Source organism: Rutilus rutilus (assembly GCF_951802725.1).
Source record: "Rutilus rutilus genome assembly, chromosome: 7".
In the NCBI taxonomy this organism is placed as follows: domain Eukaryota; kingdom Metazoa; phylum Chordata; class Actinopteri; order Cypriniformes; family Leuciscidae; genus Rutilus; species Rutilus rutilus.
Window position 1 is genome coordinate 41146790 of NC_140221.1, and position 15656 is coordinate 41162445.

At 35.2% G+C, this 15656-nt stretch overlaps 2 protein-coding genes across 5 annotated transcripts; one reads left to right on the forward strand and one right to left on the reverse strand.

The window, feature by feature from the left end:
• Positions 1-1189: 1189 nt before the first annotated feature.
• ccl19a.2 (chemokine (C-C motif) ligand 19a, tandem duplicate 2) lies at positions 1190-9021 on the reverse strand. 4 transcript variants are annotated; one of them, XM_084413169.1, is made up of 7 exons: positions 8875-9021; positions 7006-7142; positions 2433-2552; positions 2244-2325; positions 1815-1935; positions 1622-1733; positions 1190-1486 (listed from the first exon to the last, which is right to left on the reverse strand). In XM_084413169.1, exons 3-6 carry the CDS (start codon positions 2547-2549, stop codon positions 1631-1633), a joined length of 423 nt encoding a protein of 140 aa, XP_084269295.1. In that variant the 5' UTR covers positions 2550-2552; positions 7006-7142; positions 8875-9021; the 3' UTR covers positions 1190-1486; positions 1622-1630. The 4 variants fall into 4 exon arrangements, with proteins under 4 accessions (XP_084269295.1, XP_084269294.1, XP_084269297.1 ...); XM_084413168.1 differs by having other exon boundaries at positions 2433-2571; positions 8875-9004; XM_084413171.1 differs by lacking the exon at positions 2433-2552 and having other exon boundaries at positions 8875-9008.
• ube2l3b (ubiquitin-conjugating enzyme E2L 3b) lies at positions 8924-15179 on the forward strand. Its single transcript, XM_084413167.1, has 4 exons — positions 8924-9060; positions 10983-11078; positions 11729-11915; positions 13994-15179. The coding sequence occupies exons 1-4, from the start codon at positions 9034-9036 to the stop codon at positions 14146-14148; spliced, it is 465 nt and encodes a 154-aa protein (XP_084269293.1). The 5' UTR covers positions 8924-9033; the 3' UTR covers positions 14149-15179.
• Positions 15180-15656: the final 477 nt, after the last annotated feature.

Here is a 15656-nt window from a genome sequence, read left to right on the forward strand (position 1 = left end):
TTGTGCATGAAAGTCTGATATCATTGTGTTTGTAACGAACATTTACATCTGACATCAAACAAGTTTATAATGAGAGTTTCTGCCATTTCAAACAGTGCCATTTAAAAGTTTGGGGTCAGTAAGTTGTTGTTTTTTGGAAAGAAATGGATACTTTTATTCAGCAAGAATGAATTAAATTAATCAAAAGTGATGTTACAAAAGATTTCTTTTTCAAATAAATGCTGTTCATTTGAACTTTACAATCAAAGAATCTTGAAACAAATTCATCACGGTTTCCACACAAAAAACAACATTGCAATCAGCAGCAACAGCAAATCAGCATATTAGAATGATTTCTGAAGGAACATGTGACACTGAAGACGAGTAATGATGCTGAAAATTCATCTTTGCATCATTGAAATAAATTACATTTTAATATATATTCAAATAGACTGACTGACTGACTGACTGACTGACTGACTGACTGACTGACTGATTGATTGATTGATTGATTGATTGACTGACTGATTGATTGAAAACTTTATTAATCCCGATAGGGAAACTGGTTTGCCACCAACCATACAGCCATCAAACATAATACACAACTAACAGACAGATAAATAATTCTGCATTAGGAGACTAATAAAACCTGATTAGGAGACACAATTTGAAGAAAGATTCAATTTCACAGTTCAAAAATTTAAAATACAAACACTATAAAAGAATAATATTCAACAATTAACAGTGTTCGTTGAAATATCTGACTGCTGCAGGAACAAAAGACCTTCTCATGCGCTCGCTAGAGCACAGAGGCATTACCAATCGCTCACTAAAAGATCTTCTGAGTCCTTTGAACAAATTGTGTAGTGGATGGCCTTCAAAAAGCAGGACCATTTTTAATTTCAAACTTATCCTCTTCTCCACAGTGACCTCCAATACATGGGTTAAGACCAATAACTGAACCAGCTCTCTTGATCAGCTTATTTATCCTATTTTTGTCCTCAACAGATATACTGATTTTAAACTGTAATAATATTTCCCAATATTACTGCTTTTACTATGATTTTGATTAAATAAATGAAGCCTTTGAAAGCATAAAATACTTCTTTCAAGAAACTCTTGAAAAGGCATATTACTGCATCTTGTCCAGAAGGATAAATGAAGGAAAAACGACACTCCAGATGAAATAATTGCGGTGGACAGGAGATTTAACAAAATGAATTTATTTGAAAACATTCATAGCAAAAAATTTCCAGTCACACAAATTTTGATATATATATACATAACAGATGTCCTAAAAATACAAATACAGCTTACATGATATCTCGTGCAAATGTATGAGACTCACGCAAATAGCATATCAGCATTTAATCATTTACAAAGTTCAAAATACTTTGTAAATATTTGTTAAAAAAATCCCTGTCGCAGTTGGTGATTTAGTGAAGCCACTTCCTGTCAATTCAGCGTTGCTCAGTGCAGCTATAGGGTCATCGTGTTCACCTCCTGTCTGTAAAGCAGGAAAACGAAACCAGATTAAGAAAAGCTTTTAAAGAAGAAAAACTGCACAACTTCTGCTAAATGTCTGATTCCACTGAGCAGAACTAAACCTTGAAAAGGGTCATGCAGTGGGAGTTGTTAATACCATGTGCTCCTACAGAGGAGTTTTCTTCTTGTCCAGGTGTGAGATGATTTTGGCAATCCAGCCGTTTTTCTCTGGTGGAGCGCACAGTTTCTTGCCCTTTTTTGTGATGAATCTATAGGGAACGTATGGGAAACATGCATTAATACGAGTCTAGCGTATCAATGAAGCCAATTGGGGATCAACTGATACTTACATTGTAGCTTCAATGGGACATCCACTGTCTGTGGATTGATGGAAGTAGGATTCAACAATTTTTATTGGGATACGAGTGTCCTTGGTGGTCAGACAGCAGTCCACAGCTGTGTCTGAAAATGCTGAGGATGAAAGGTTGCCATTAGCAATGCTTGTCACTGGAAATCCCCCCTTTTAATGTGTACTTGATACCATGCAAGAACAAAACTGGGTCTGTTCCTGGACTTACAGGAACTTGCTCCCACAGTTACTATAACTGAATCTTTGAGAAGAACAAGACAGCACAGAAAAAGCCAAGAATTGCTCTATTTATCAATGGCTGTAAATCTTGATCTGCAGACAGTCCTCAAATTCGATTTGAAATTCTGAAGGGTGCTTCTGAGAAGCTGCAAGTGTGTGTGCCATGAGAGTGTTTCAGTTCCAGTCTTACCTTCTATGTTGCCCCAGAGGACTGCAGTAATGACCAGGAGAGTTACTGCTGAAGTCTGCATTTTTGTCTTCGTGTTTGATCTCTGCAAAAGCATCAGACAATTGTGCACAGGTGTGACATGCAGGTATCAGGTGCATGTATTTATACACAAAAAAATGAACTCACTTTCACTTTCACACTAAGACTTACCGTACCTGCTCCACCCCTACTCGTAAATCCAGCCGTTTTATTTGGCTTCACCATTCCCACATTTCTTGGCAGTTTTTTCCCCCTCAATTCCGGTAGAGTTCTTTTGCAGGGGTACATGACCTGATAATTCATTCCGCAGCTTATAAACAAGGACACACACAAATCTTACTTAACTGAACTCTCAGTGAGATATTTCGTTGTTGGTTTGTTATCAGGGTTCCCATACACAAAAGAAATATATTGAAATATATTTTAAAGTGTCAAAAATATATGTGGCATATATTCCAAATACATTGAAATATATTTGCATTGTTGTTCACTTATATTTATCATTTTGAAATATATTCTGAAATATAACAAAAATATATGATGTTAAGTGTGAAATATATTTACATGTATAACATGTAATGTAAAATATATGACAAAATATATGGGCATAAAATGTTTAGCTTGCTAAAGAAGGGTTGAAAATGTCTTTTGATCATAGTGATTCCTCTACCTTTTCCCCTATACACAACAGTAGGCCATATTTCACTACTGTATTATGACACACAGCTATAATAAATACTGTACTTACATTTAAATGACTGTAATGTAAAATGACAGATAGTTGCTTTCCTAGGACTATTAGGCCATATTAGGTGGCACGTACCTAACACTAAGTGCAATTATTAGATTTATTGTTGTTTTATTGACATCTTTCCTGAAGTCATTTAAATATTGAAAATATGCACAATATTTATGATGCAAGTATAGCAGTGACACTCCAACAGTGAAGTGCACTTAAACAATAGATAGAACTCAGTGTCTAACACTGCATACACACACTATTAAATAACTGTATTCAATTCTGTAAAAATGGGGGAAAAAACTCTTCTATTCTGTGTGTTATTTCCTACATAAAATTGTCATTTTAGGCCAATAAAGTCAGTAAAGGGGCAGCCGTGGCCTACTGGTTAGGGCTTCGGGCTTGTAACCGAGGGGTTGCCGGTTCGATCACCGACCAGCAGGAAAAATGTGGGCAGGGGAAGTGGTAGAGCACTGCTCTCCCATGTCCACATCCACGGCTGAAGTGGCCTATCTAAAAAATAAGTTGAAAATGTGTTGTTTGAATGTGAAATTGTTAACTTTTTAAATTTCTAAATATATTTCAAATGAAACAATTTGCAAAAGTTAAAACATATATGTAAACATATAATGAAAATATATTTACATATATTTAACTAAAATATATTTATTGGGCCAATTTCAAATATTTGCATATATTCCAAAAATATATTTTGAAAATATATTTCAAATATATTTCTTTTGTGTATGGGTTGCAATGCAGCATTGCATTACGGTTAAGTGCTCATAGCTTTCGTTTTCTCTACAGAACCTATTCATAATGAATGATCTGATTTAGTTACTTTAAACTTGGGGAATGTGTTCCAAAAGTCTGAGGCCACCAGTGAAAATATTTCAGTTGCATTTATTTCTAATTTAATACCTTTTTATTAAAAGTTACATTTTCAGCATAGAGTGATTTGGAAAATGAATTGTAATCATTTCAGAATGTTTTAGTATGTGCATATTAATATTATTAATATAAATATACAGCACTAATAAATGTATTAAATATCTTTTTCATAATTATTTCACTCCCAACTTTTATATATTTTACAAAATGCAGTTCAAACCCGGATAGAAACTGATGGGTGAAATGGATTTTCTGGGAAATGTCTTTAGTGGAGACAGAATAATAATGCACATAATCTAGATCTTTCAAAACCCGTCTGTACAACAAAGAGCCATTTAAAGTGATCATGACATGTCATTATATTAATAATGAATAGTTTGAATGCCTTTTGGCATGTGAGAGCTTGGCAAGGATCCGAGGGTGTGTGATTTTCCGTGAAGCAACAACGCCAAGAGCATCACTATTGTCAAGAGACTAAAGGGAAATGTGTCCCCACAATACATCCGGACCTGTCCTGAGCTGAACTGCTAAATTAAAGCTTAATTTTCAAAAGCACAGCCCTCCCTCCAACCATTTATGCACAACTTAAGTTTCGTTTTTAAGATAACGTTCAATTTCCCGGTCATGATTTCCTGTAGCTTTCCAACAGTCACAGTAACAGTCTATGCATGCCAATAACCTGTCATTTGCAATGAGGTTTAAACATGTACAATGTACCCTATATAAAAATACTACAGTAAAGTGTCATCAAATTTTCTTCATGTTTCTTTACAATCATCACTATATACCTCTGTATACTTCATCACTTCGTTTTTGTATCATATTTTTTTCAATATTTGCACCATGAAGCTGATATTTTTCATCATATCTTTTTGTGTTATTTTGCAATTGTATCTTATTGTAAACAAGCCAAGAGTGGGAACCTTTGCTTTTATTCTGTTCAAGAAAATTCTGCAAAAAACATTCATAGAACACAAGCAGAACAAATTTTGGTGCATGGCTCTTATAGTGTTTTCAAATTGCTTACACACTAAAAGTGGAACTTGAGGCCCACTCAGGGAAACCATTCACTCATGTACTGAATCTTCAGTCTGCGAAACTGCATGCACATTATACGCTTTACACTCAGTTTGAAATTGAAAAACAAACTTTTTGCAAAGCTCTAAACACAGTTCTCTACATGCCACAGATGACCTACACCCAATGATCATGTGTGAAAACACTTATACATAAACGGATCACATAGAAAATCAAAACTCAGTTTTGAGAAAGAAAGAAATTATTTTTGAGCTACAATATAGATTGTTTCACAGCAGCTTCACAATAGTAACAAATTCGCCAACAAGCCAATAGCCAATTGCTCAGTTGTCACAAACTTCCTTGTTACTGCTTACGTGGCCCCGAGACTGGGGAGGCACAAAGGTTTTAAGTACAAACTATTTACATAGAAATCCATTCTTCTTGAATTTCATGACTGAGAGCCACAGATGTTATGGCAAGCACCTTCATTTCTGTTATTCTACCTGGAAAAGTAGACAAGTTTCACTCTTTCCAAAAGAGTTTTTTTTATTATTGCTTATCAGCAATTATGTATAACAGACAAACGAAACCCATGTAATCTGAGCCCCATCTCAGAGCAGGTAAAATGTCTTCCTGAAAGCATTGCCCAACATTCTGAATACAGTAGCCAACGTGCATTTCCGTCTACATTGCATAAATAGCCTAATAAATGAATAAATAAATATGGCCTATAAATATTATGCACGCAGTAAGGCAAGCCACATGGCTTCTCCCACACTGGTCTTGGGCACTCATCCAGCTATTCAGTATGTAGGCTATGACATAACAAAAGTATGTTCACTAAGAGGAAAGTCCCTCAGTGATTTCTCAGTTGAGAATTCAACATTGGATGTGGTATAATCAAAACAAACATTCCAGTAATCCAACTGCAATAAAGCCAACAAAACAAACCACAAGGGTTCGGAAGAAAAACCCTATATTGCTCTTACTGAAAAAACCTTGGTCACATACACATATAGTGGCCAACAGTGATGTCTGGAGGGGAATCTTTGATTTTAATTACCCTACAAGTTCAATTACACCATCAAAATATGAGGAAAATATTTTAATTGTGATGGAAAAAACAAAACAAACTTGGTTAAGGTATTAAGGTATCTGACAAACTTATTTGGCAAAAAAGGGGTAATTTACAGCTAGACAGATTTTTTTTACTATGCAAAAAAGAAAAATGCTGAAAGCTCACAGGAAAAAGCATACATTGTCTACAACATAATCAGTTATTAATATTTCATTGGTTCTCTCTTGTTTTTGCATTTGTGTTCATAATTTCTTTGTTTGACAGCCTGGCAAATATTATGTCTGTACAACTTGGATTATTTCAATTGTGTTATCACGAATAAAACAATTGACTCCAAGCAGAACTATGCAATATGTTTACGAAATCTTTAACAATTTTTTTAATAATATTTAAATAAAGGTTGAAGATGACAATTTTCCTATAGGCAAGACATTACTTTTGACCACTACTGTATATCTGCACAAAATAACTATATATATATATTGCTGGAAACAACCAAACATTATATTCCTGCTCAAACCATAATAAGAGACTTTGGAAATAATATTATTAGGTATTATTAAGATTTAGATTCTGTTGGGGCTTTCCTTGCGGATGCAATAATCTTAAAAGGTCTCTGACCTACTTTGCTACATTGGTGAGCTCATCTTGAAGATTTCAAGCTGTTGGAGCAATAATTGCAATAATTGATTTACAAGTCTAAAACTGCATAAAGCAAGACATAACTGCTGCAATGCAGTGAAAATAAACCTATTGTTTTTGAAATCTAGGTCAGATCATATGCTTTCATTGTATATTCTGGCAGGCAGGTGTTTTCTTAGCATTTTCATACCTGTGTTAACAATCTTCATGCCCTGTAATCTAAGTCATTTAAGTGACTCAACTTGGAATATTAAGCATCGGTTTTACCTATTAATCCAAAATTAATGTATTAAGCAAAACTCCTGATGTTTTTGAATGCTAAACATAGCAAAAGCAGAAACAAGATAGTTAATGTTTCCCAACAGCAACATTACCTGAAATTGCTGAAGGGGAAGCAAGTCTGATCAAGTTGTCTCAGTCATGTGGTTTCCAGGAAACTATGGGAGAGTGCAATCTCACTTTTTTATCGCTCCTTGGTCTGGGAAGCATGTTGGTGGTGTAGTTTGGGCTCCTATGACAAGAAAAGATAATCAACAAATAAGCAAACTGACAAAAAGACAAATTCACATGCACACAAACAACCCACTCAATTAATCCAGCATTTAACTTTTGATGTACACACCCTGTTCAAACTCTATTTGGACATAGACATGTATGATTAAAATGTAATATATTTCATATTGCCTTGCATTCAAAGAATATTCCACAAAACTGAACCCTATAAAATCCTTCTGAAACCAGTCAACAGTTTTGCAGTGCGTATCTCAAAAGCATTGTAAGCGTAAGTAGAGTCTTAGCTCACGATGCTTTTGAGAAACGCATTCCAGGTTGGGACGATCTTAGGCTGGTTTAAGTTGGGTTTCGGTGAAAACTAAGTACACGTTAGAATTTTTTTTAAAGCTTTAAATGTTTTTGGTCAATAATTGCATGTTCATTTAAATGAAATTAAAATGTATTATAGTTTACATTTATATTAAATGCAAATAGTTGAATGTAAGAGTGCTTTTTTGACATATACTGAAGCAGAACTTAAGTCCATCATTGCATGTAATTTCATAAGTACCTATATTGTAGTCAATTAAAGTGTACTGTTGAATGTATTGACAAGCATTTATGGTAAACTAAAATATACTTTAATTTCATTCTATTAAAACATATTAAAATATACTTTTAATTAATTATTTGTAATGATGCCATTGCAGTTTAGTACATTACAAACATATTAACATTATAATACGTAATGTCGAATAACCAGTGGTGGAAATGGCTGAGATTCACTGCCGGACCCTGGTTGGGGACATAATATTTTCTTTTTTTAAAGCATATCACAAAAAAAGTTTTGATGGGGTTCAATATAGAACCCTAGGGTTCTTCACTCAATATTATGGAACCCTTTATGCCAAAAAGGTTCTAATGAATGCATTTAATGTTTAACTTTTTTCTTTCTTTCTAGAGATAAAGTATGTTTACAAGCTGTTTAACTTATAAAATTTTATTAAAATAAGAAATGAATTAAAATAAAATGTTTTAATTAAAACTAGATCCCTAAAATGATCACATGGAAACCCCTAAAAGGATGTAGCTATATGAAGCGCCTGACAGAAACCTTTACGTTTTTATATATAACCTTTTCTTCTAAGAGTGTAGATGCATAAAGTCCCACTACGTATGACATTTGCAACGCGTTTGGAAGCTATTACGTGGATAAACGATGGAAATCCTTTGCATTTTGAACTGGAAAATCCGTCCTCCTCTTGATATTCACTCCCTGAACAATAGATGCAACCAGCCTAAAGTGGCTTGCTGGTCTTTACTGGTCTCCCAGCCTAGTCAGACTGTTGGTTGACTTTAGAGCCAATAGTTTAAAACCATCTAAACCCTGTTTGAGTGATGTCCCAATTTCCAAATTCAAACACTCGGCATCAAATAACCACTGAGCATTATTACCTACTCTGTAGTGACATCATGTGGTCACTAACTAGTACTAAACTAGAAATACGGAAAAGACGCTTCCTTGTCAAGGACGTTCTTTGAATTTTGTGTTTCTCGCTATGGTTTCTCGACACACCTACATCCTGAAAGTTCACTTAAATTATTCAGTTCAATACATTTTCGAGATAAGTAAATAATAAAGGCTGACTAAAATAGAGCTTGATTCACCACGGGAGAAACAATTCCATCCACAGAGTAATAAATTACATTTTTGTTTCGTTTTGTAATGGAAAGTACCCACGGGTGCTGACCTGAGATCAGTATTCGCGCTCTTGTCTCGCCTGTTGTGTCGGTTGTACGCGACTATTTAATCTGATTCCAGATCAACCGAAGTTTTAAAAACGCGCACGAGCTCATGATTCCATCGTTGCGCCGCGCGGTGCATTCTGGTAGTAGTTGAAAGATTCAAGATGGCGGCGAGCAGGAGACTACACAAGGTAGACGTCTCAACCTCATACTTTTTACATCGCATTTAAAGAGTAACCACATACGACGACGCGATAGGGGTTTAAACATGAAGTTTAACTCGCCGAAAATGCGTTTCGTTGGCTCGTTGGGGCTTGATCGACGTTGGTACAAGCGGTTCTCTCACTCGATGACTCGGCTCGCTTCGCGTTTCCAAACATGAAGGAGGAAAAGCGCCGGTGGAGGCCGCGGGACTATAGAACAGGGTTTTGGGGTCGACTTTGGACAGACAATGGGTCAAAGTGCCGCTAGAGTAGGATTCAGTGTCTTAACAAGTCCTTTCGTTTATTGACTGCATGTAAATGACTGCAATATAATGTATAGGATTCTAATGCGACGAGTTCCGTTAGAATGGATTTGCTTGATTGAAACAAATCTGAATACAATAACTTGAAATTAAGCGGCTGTTGTAAGAACTAATGGATCATTTTAACCGAATCTTAATGTTTTAAACCCACTGCAGTGACGTTAGAGATGACTCAAAGGGACCTAACCAGCAACATCTGACGAATTTAAGCTGAAATCGACGCTCTTTTTCCGTTTAAAACTTAAAATGGCACAAATAATTCGACTACTACTTAAATAAGACGTTTTAGTGTGTTTCAGGTGGTAAGCTGCAGTAACGCCCTTAATTTAAAACGAAACTGTAACCGACTTAACACCAAGCTTTCGCTTTATGAACTTCCGTCTTGTCTAAATCACTTCATTCCCAACACGTGAAAAACCTGTTTTTAACCACCTAGATGTTTCTGTCCAATTTTTTTTTCGAGGTCAAACTGTCTGAATTGTCGTATATTCGAGGTTTTAGGGTGTGTATGTACAGCTAGCAGACTTTTTTTGTCACAATGATCATCTCAGCGAGTTTACTTCCTTATTAGATGAGATAGTTTGTAAATGTCAGTCAGCTCTCAGTGGTAATGGTAGGAAATGGGTAATCTTCACAGGGCAGTAAAAACACACTCTTTCTATAGTACCTGTTTTTCAACATGAAATTGTTGTTTTGTTCAATACTGTGTGGACTTGTGAGACTAGGACAATTAACCAATTGATAATGAAAATAATCAATAACGAATTTGAAATCTATTAATCACTTCTGAGTGTTGTGAACAAAACACAGCAAGTCACGTCACTTTACAGGAGTGAATAACATTTCTATAGACAAAACACAACTGAAATATAGCAGTGGACAGAGGCTGACCTGCGGTGGGGAAAACTGCTTGAACCAAGTTGTCTAAAACATGAGACTGCTTTATATTATGGACTTCAAACAACATTGGACAGGATGTGGAAGAATTACGTTTGTAATATAAGAAGTATATGTGTATTTTGTGTGTGTGTGTGTGTGTGTGTGTGTGTATATATACACACACACAGAAAAAAATGCCATTTTTAAATCCGATTAGTCAGGAATAATTGACAGATTAATAGATTTTAAATGTAATAATTAGTTGAAGCCCTATGTGGAAGTGAATAGACATCTTCGAAAGCACATGTTAGAGCAATAGTTTTCAGATATAATGTTACCTCAAACATTTAAGGTGTGGTTTGTTGTATTAATGCACACTCACTTCGGGTCAGTTATTTACAGTAAGCTGCTGAGGAAGGGGTAATTTCTCCGACTCATTAGGTCAAGATCTGACTCAGGTTACACTTGGTGTCTTGACCATAACATAAGCTGTTGGCCAATGTTGTAAACTCAACTGTAATTACTAATTCATTTCTTTGCACTTAATTAATGCTGATTGTTCTATAAAGAAAGGTTGTTTTTATCGTAAACTCATCCATCTCAGATTTTCTTATATTTCTGCTCCACAAGTAAAAGTGGGTGTTGGGAGTGTAATAACCCACTAGTAGTATCTAACACATCCTTGTTTACAACCCTTGTTTTTATCAGGAGCTTGAAGAAATCCGCAAATCTGGAATGAAAAACTTCCGTAACATTCAAGTTGATGAATCAAACATATTGACATGGCAAGGCCTCATTGTTCCAGTAAGTTTACTAAATGTTCATATTTTGCATGAATTGTATTTACATGTTATTTGCCTATGCATAAAGTCAAGACAAGAAATTATGTTATAAGACAGCATTAGAAATTTGCATGTAAAACGCTTTAGGCTATATATGCTAAAACAGATGCCCAAACCATGGTCTGTGGGCCAGAGATGGCTGACCTTTTATGACCTTTGATATATGAAAAATGGGAGCATATCTTATTTTCTAATTTATCTCTTATTTTTGCATTGAGATGTAGAGAATATAAATTAATTAGATTTTTTTTTAAATGTAAATGTTTTAAAAATATAAAAATCTTTTTTTTTAAATAAAAATATAAAGCAACATGTACTTTTGGCCCACGGCCCTCAATCAATTTAGATTGTTGCCACTTTGTAGTGTAAAGCTTGGGACCTCTGTTCTACAACGTTGCTTAAGTTTCAGTATGTTCATTGTTGAACAGATTTCAAATGCTGGACTGCATTTAGACCTGGATGATATCCATGCTTTTCATAATGCAATCTGCCATATCTGATCTTATGCTACACGCATTCAGCCTTCTGTCCTGTTATCAACATCCATTTGTTTCCAATTATTTACAATATAGACTGAGCTGTGCTCACCTCATTTACCTTATTCTCCCACAGGACAATCCTCCATATGACAAAGGGGCGTTCAGGATCGAGATCATCTTCCCTGCAGAGTACCCATTCAAACCACCGAAGATCACGTTCAAAACGAAGATCTACCACCCCAACATTGACGAGAAGGGACAGGTCTGCCTGCCTGTTATTAGTGCAGAGAACTGGAAACCAGCCACCAAAACTGACCAAGGTGAGATGTGCTGCAATATTCCTGAAACCGCCACATGAGTCAGACTGCTAAAGCTCTCATGTACACTCTCGGCCTTGTCGTCATTTTATTATGTAGAAGTCAAATAGAAGTCGTTGTGATGTTGTTTGTATTCACATCTGTTTATATAGTAGGCAACACCCTTACTTTCTTTTTTTCAACTCATATTGACTACACAAACATTACATAGATTAATCTCTTCTTTTTTTTAATCCTGGTTTGTTTTATGAAGATGAAAGCTATGTAGTTCTCTCAAACTAAATTATAGAGATTATTTATTAGTATTGTAAAAAATTAGAATATATATGAAGAGTTCAGATGCAAAAGCCTCTAAGTGCCATCTGAAAATTTCTTCTAGAATGATCATTTTTATCAAGCTCGTATATTTAAATTCAGTAATTTCATTTAAATGGCAATGAAAATGACCTATTTATTAAATTACTGAACTTAAATATACAAGCTTGATAAAAATGATCATTCTAGAAGAAAATTTCAGATGGCACTTAGAGGCTTTTGCATCTGAACTCATATATTAATAGAAATAATCTTGATATACACTACCGTTCAAAAATGTTGGGTCAATAAGATTTGTTTTTAGAGAAATAATTACTTTTAATCAGCAATGACTCATTAAATTGATCAAAAGTAGCAGTTACGACATTTATAATGTTATAAAAGATTTATATTTCAAATAAATGCTGTTCTTTTGAACTTTGTTCATCAGGGAATCCTGAAAAAAAAATGATCACGGTTTCCACAAAAATATTAAACGGCACAATGTTTTCAACGTTGATGATAATAAGAAATGTTTCTTGAGCAGCAAATCAGCATTAGAATGATTTCTGAAGGATCATGTGACACTGAAGACTGGAGTAGTGATGCTGAAAATTCCGCTTTGCATCAGTTAAATTACATTTTAAAATAGAAAACTGTTATTTTAAATTGTAATAATATTTCATAATATTACAGTTTTTACTGTTTTTTCAAACAAATAAATGCAGCCTTGGTGAGAATAAGAGACTTCTTTCAAATACAATAAAAAAATCGTACAGACCCCAAACCTTTGAACGGTAGTGTGTATGATTGTATTGAATCTGCTAGTTTTGCAGTTGTTAGTTTTTGCAGCTTTGTAGATGATCACAAATTTCTCCAGGAACAGATGCGTTCAAACAGTCTGTCAACGTGATCGTTTTACTGCATTCTTGTAATGTCACGCATTTCTTCAGAAAACTCACCAAGTTGAGATCATGCAGTACTAAATTCCTAGTTTATAAAGTTGTTTTATGGGATTTTACTCAGAGTTTTGTATTGTGGGTGTATTGATTACATTAGAGTACACTGGAAACCCAGAGAAGTTGGCAAAGAAGTGAGGTATTAAGTTACATACATTTTTACGTTAAGAAATTCAAAGTTTAAGCAAGCAGAGCTGGCACATTTTTACTTTGTACTCATACATTTTAATTGCTCTTAATTAAAAATGTTTGAGTAAGCCAGTTCATACATTTAACTTAAAAGTAAATGCTAACTTGCTAATTGGAAACACAATTCTGTAATAGCATTCGCATAGCAATATAAAACATTTAACATATACCTGTTCTCAAACCAAGCTCATGCTCCACTCGTCACCATAACGGTAACCCTCAAAAAATCCAACATTAGACATTACTAAATTACCCCCCACTTTACATTAATCTTGCTAAAAAAACAAAACATAAAACACTTTCGAGTGTCATCATCATCATGGCAAAGCATGCTTGGAAATAGAAATCCCCCAGCCCAGTTTCAGCTAAATTTAAGTTTGTCTAAATTAAAAGAAACAAGTTCATAGAACTCAAAACAATGAAACAATTCAGATTACTTAAAATGTCGTCTTTTTGTGAGCTCAAAGAAAAATTAAGTTCTAAATACTCATAAAAGTTCCCTTGATTGAACTTATTTGTTTAATTTAAGTTTACCCTACTCAAATCAGTTAATTATTTTGAGCATTAGGGTTTACAGTTTTATGAATAATGGGGTTCTTACTTCCTGCCTAACCAGCATTCTTTCCCCTTCTTTTACAGTAATTCAGTCGCTCATTGCCCTGGTGAACGACCCACAGCCAGAACACCCTCTGAGGGCCGACCTAGCAGAAGAATACTCAAAAGACCGTAAAAAATTCTTTAAGAATGCAGAAGAGTTTACAAAGAAACACGGCGAAAAGCGGCCAGTGGACTAACAATACCAGACAAGTGTGTAGCCCCAGACCCCCCTCCCCCCCTACTCCTCTGATCCTCTTCCCCTCGCTCTACTACCTTCCTCCCAACACCCAATTGCCATCCTCTATCCCTCCCTCCCGCTTTCCCTCCTTCTCCTCTCCTTTCCACGTGTCACTCTAGTCGAGCTGGAGAAGTACTGCGCAGCTGCAGCCTCCGTCTTGAAGCAGGACACCGTGAGGACATCCGAGTTTCTGAGTTTCTGGTGTTAGCTTGAGGCCCTTACTAACTTTTTACTATGTTGTTTATTTTTTTTTTCTTTCTGAAGTTTGAGAGCATCAAAATTTGTTAGAGGATAACTTAAGAGAAAGAAGTTGGAAATTGTACAGGGCGTTTCAGTTGTGAATGCTGTTTGACCCTTTTGTAATGAGAAAATGAATCATTGCATTATTACACAAAACTTTCAGAAATTACTTTTGGAAGTGACAGTTCATTTAAAACCAGATGGATTGTAATTTATCATGTATATTATTATTATTATTATTATTATGTTGTTCCCTCTTCTTACATGTGTGTTCTTTGATTTCCACAATACCGAATGAACAAAACAAAACGGAGACATTGAGGAGGAGTGGAGGGTTTCAGCGAGGGCAAGCGATTATTTCACATAACCCTTTTATTTTCACTGCACTTGTTGGGTTGCACGGTATGTCTGAGGAACAGGCTACTTTCAGCCCCTTACCAAGCCTCGAATCGGCAAAACCACTGTAGAGTCAGAAACAAAGGCTGATATTGCTGTGAAATAACTTTTTGTTTCACAAATGAAAAAGGAAGGATGAAAACAATGCTTTTTGTGTGAGTGAAAGTAATTTTTCATGATGATGATGATCACTCATTTTAAACATCTCTCTTTTAACGCGTCTCATAGGAGATTCTTGTATATTATTTGGGTTTAAACAGGGAAATGGCCCCTAGATTCACAGAGATGTACGCTACTGAAGAATATTATTCTTATTTTCTCCCAACACAGAATAAACGCAGTAGTTGACCGTGAGTTTTCTAGAACATTCTCTTTTAAAGAATATTATTCAATCTGTCAAGAATTTACTTAAGACTGACTAAAGAGTTTAACTTTGGTTTCGACGCCACGCTTTATAATGCAAAATCGACGAGGTTCTTTGTGCTTTCTATCGTTCAAGATATTTAAGTCATATTTGCTTATGCATTTGGGTGAAATCTCTTGCAGTATGCCTCAAATAAGCCCCCTTGCTCTCTTCACAGTGTCATTTTCTTCTTCTTAAAGGCTTATTTTTGTGCAGACTTTAAAAACACTCCCTTTTGTGTACCGAAATAAAAGAGGAAGACCAAGCACGGGAACCTGTTATACTCAAACATTGGCTAAATTCACTTTTCTTTTTTTTTTTTTTTGCTTCTACAGATTGGTTTGATTTTAGTAGGAAAATCCCTGACCAATCAAAATATTTTTCTGGGATGCCCCAGTTTAAAAGAGCATTACGGATTTGTGTGACGA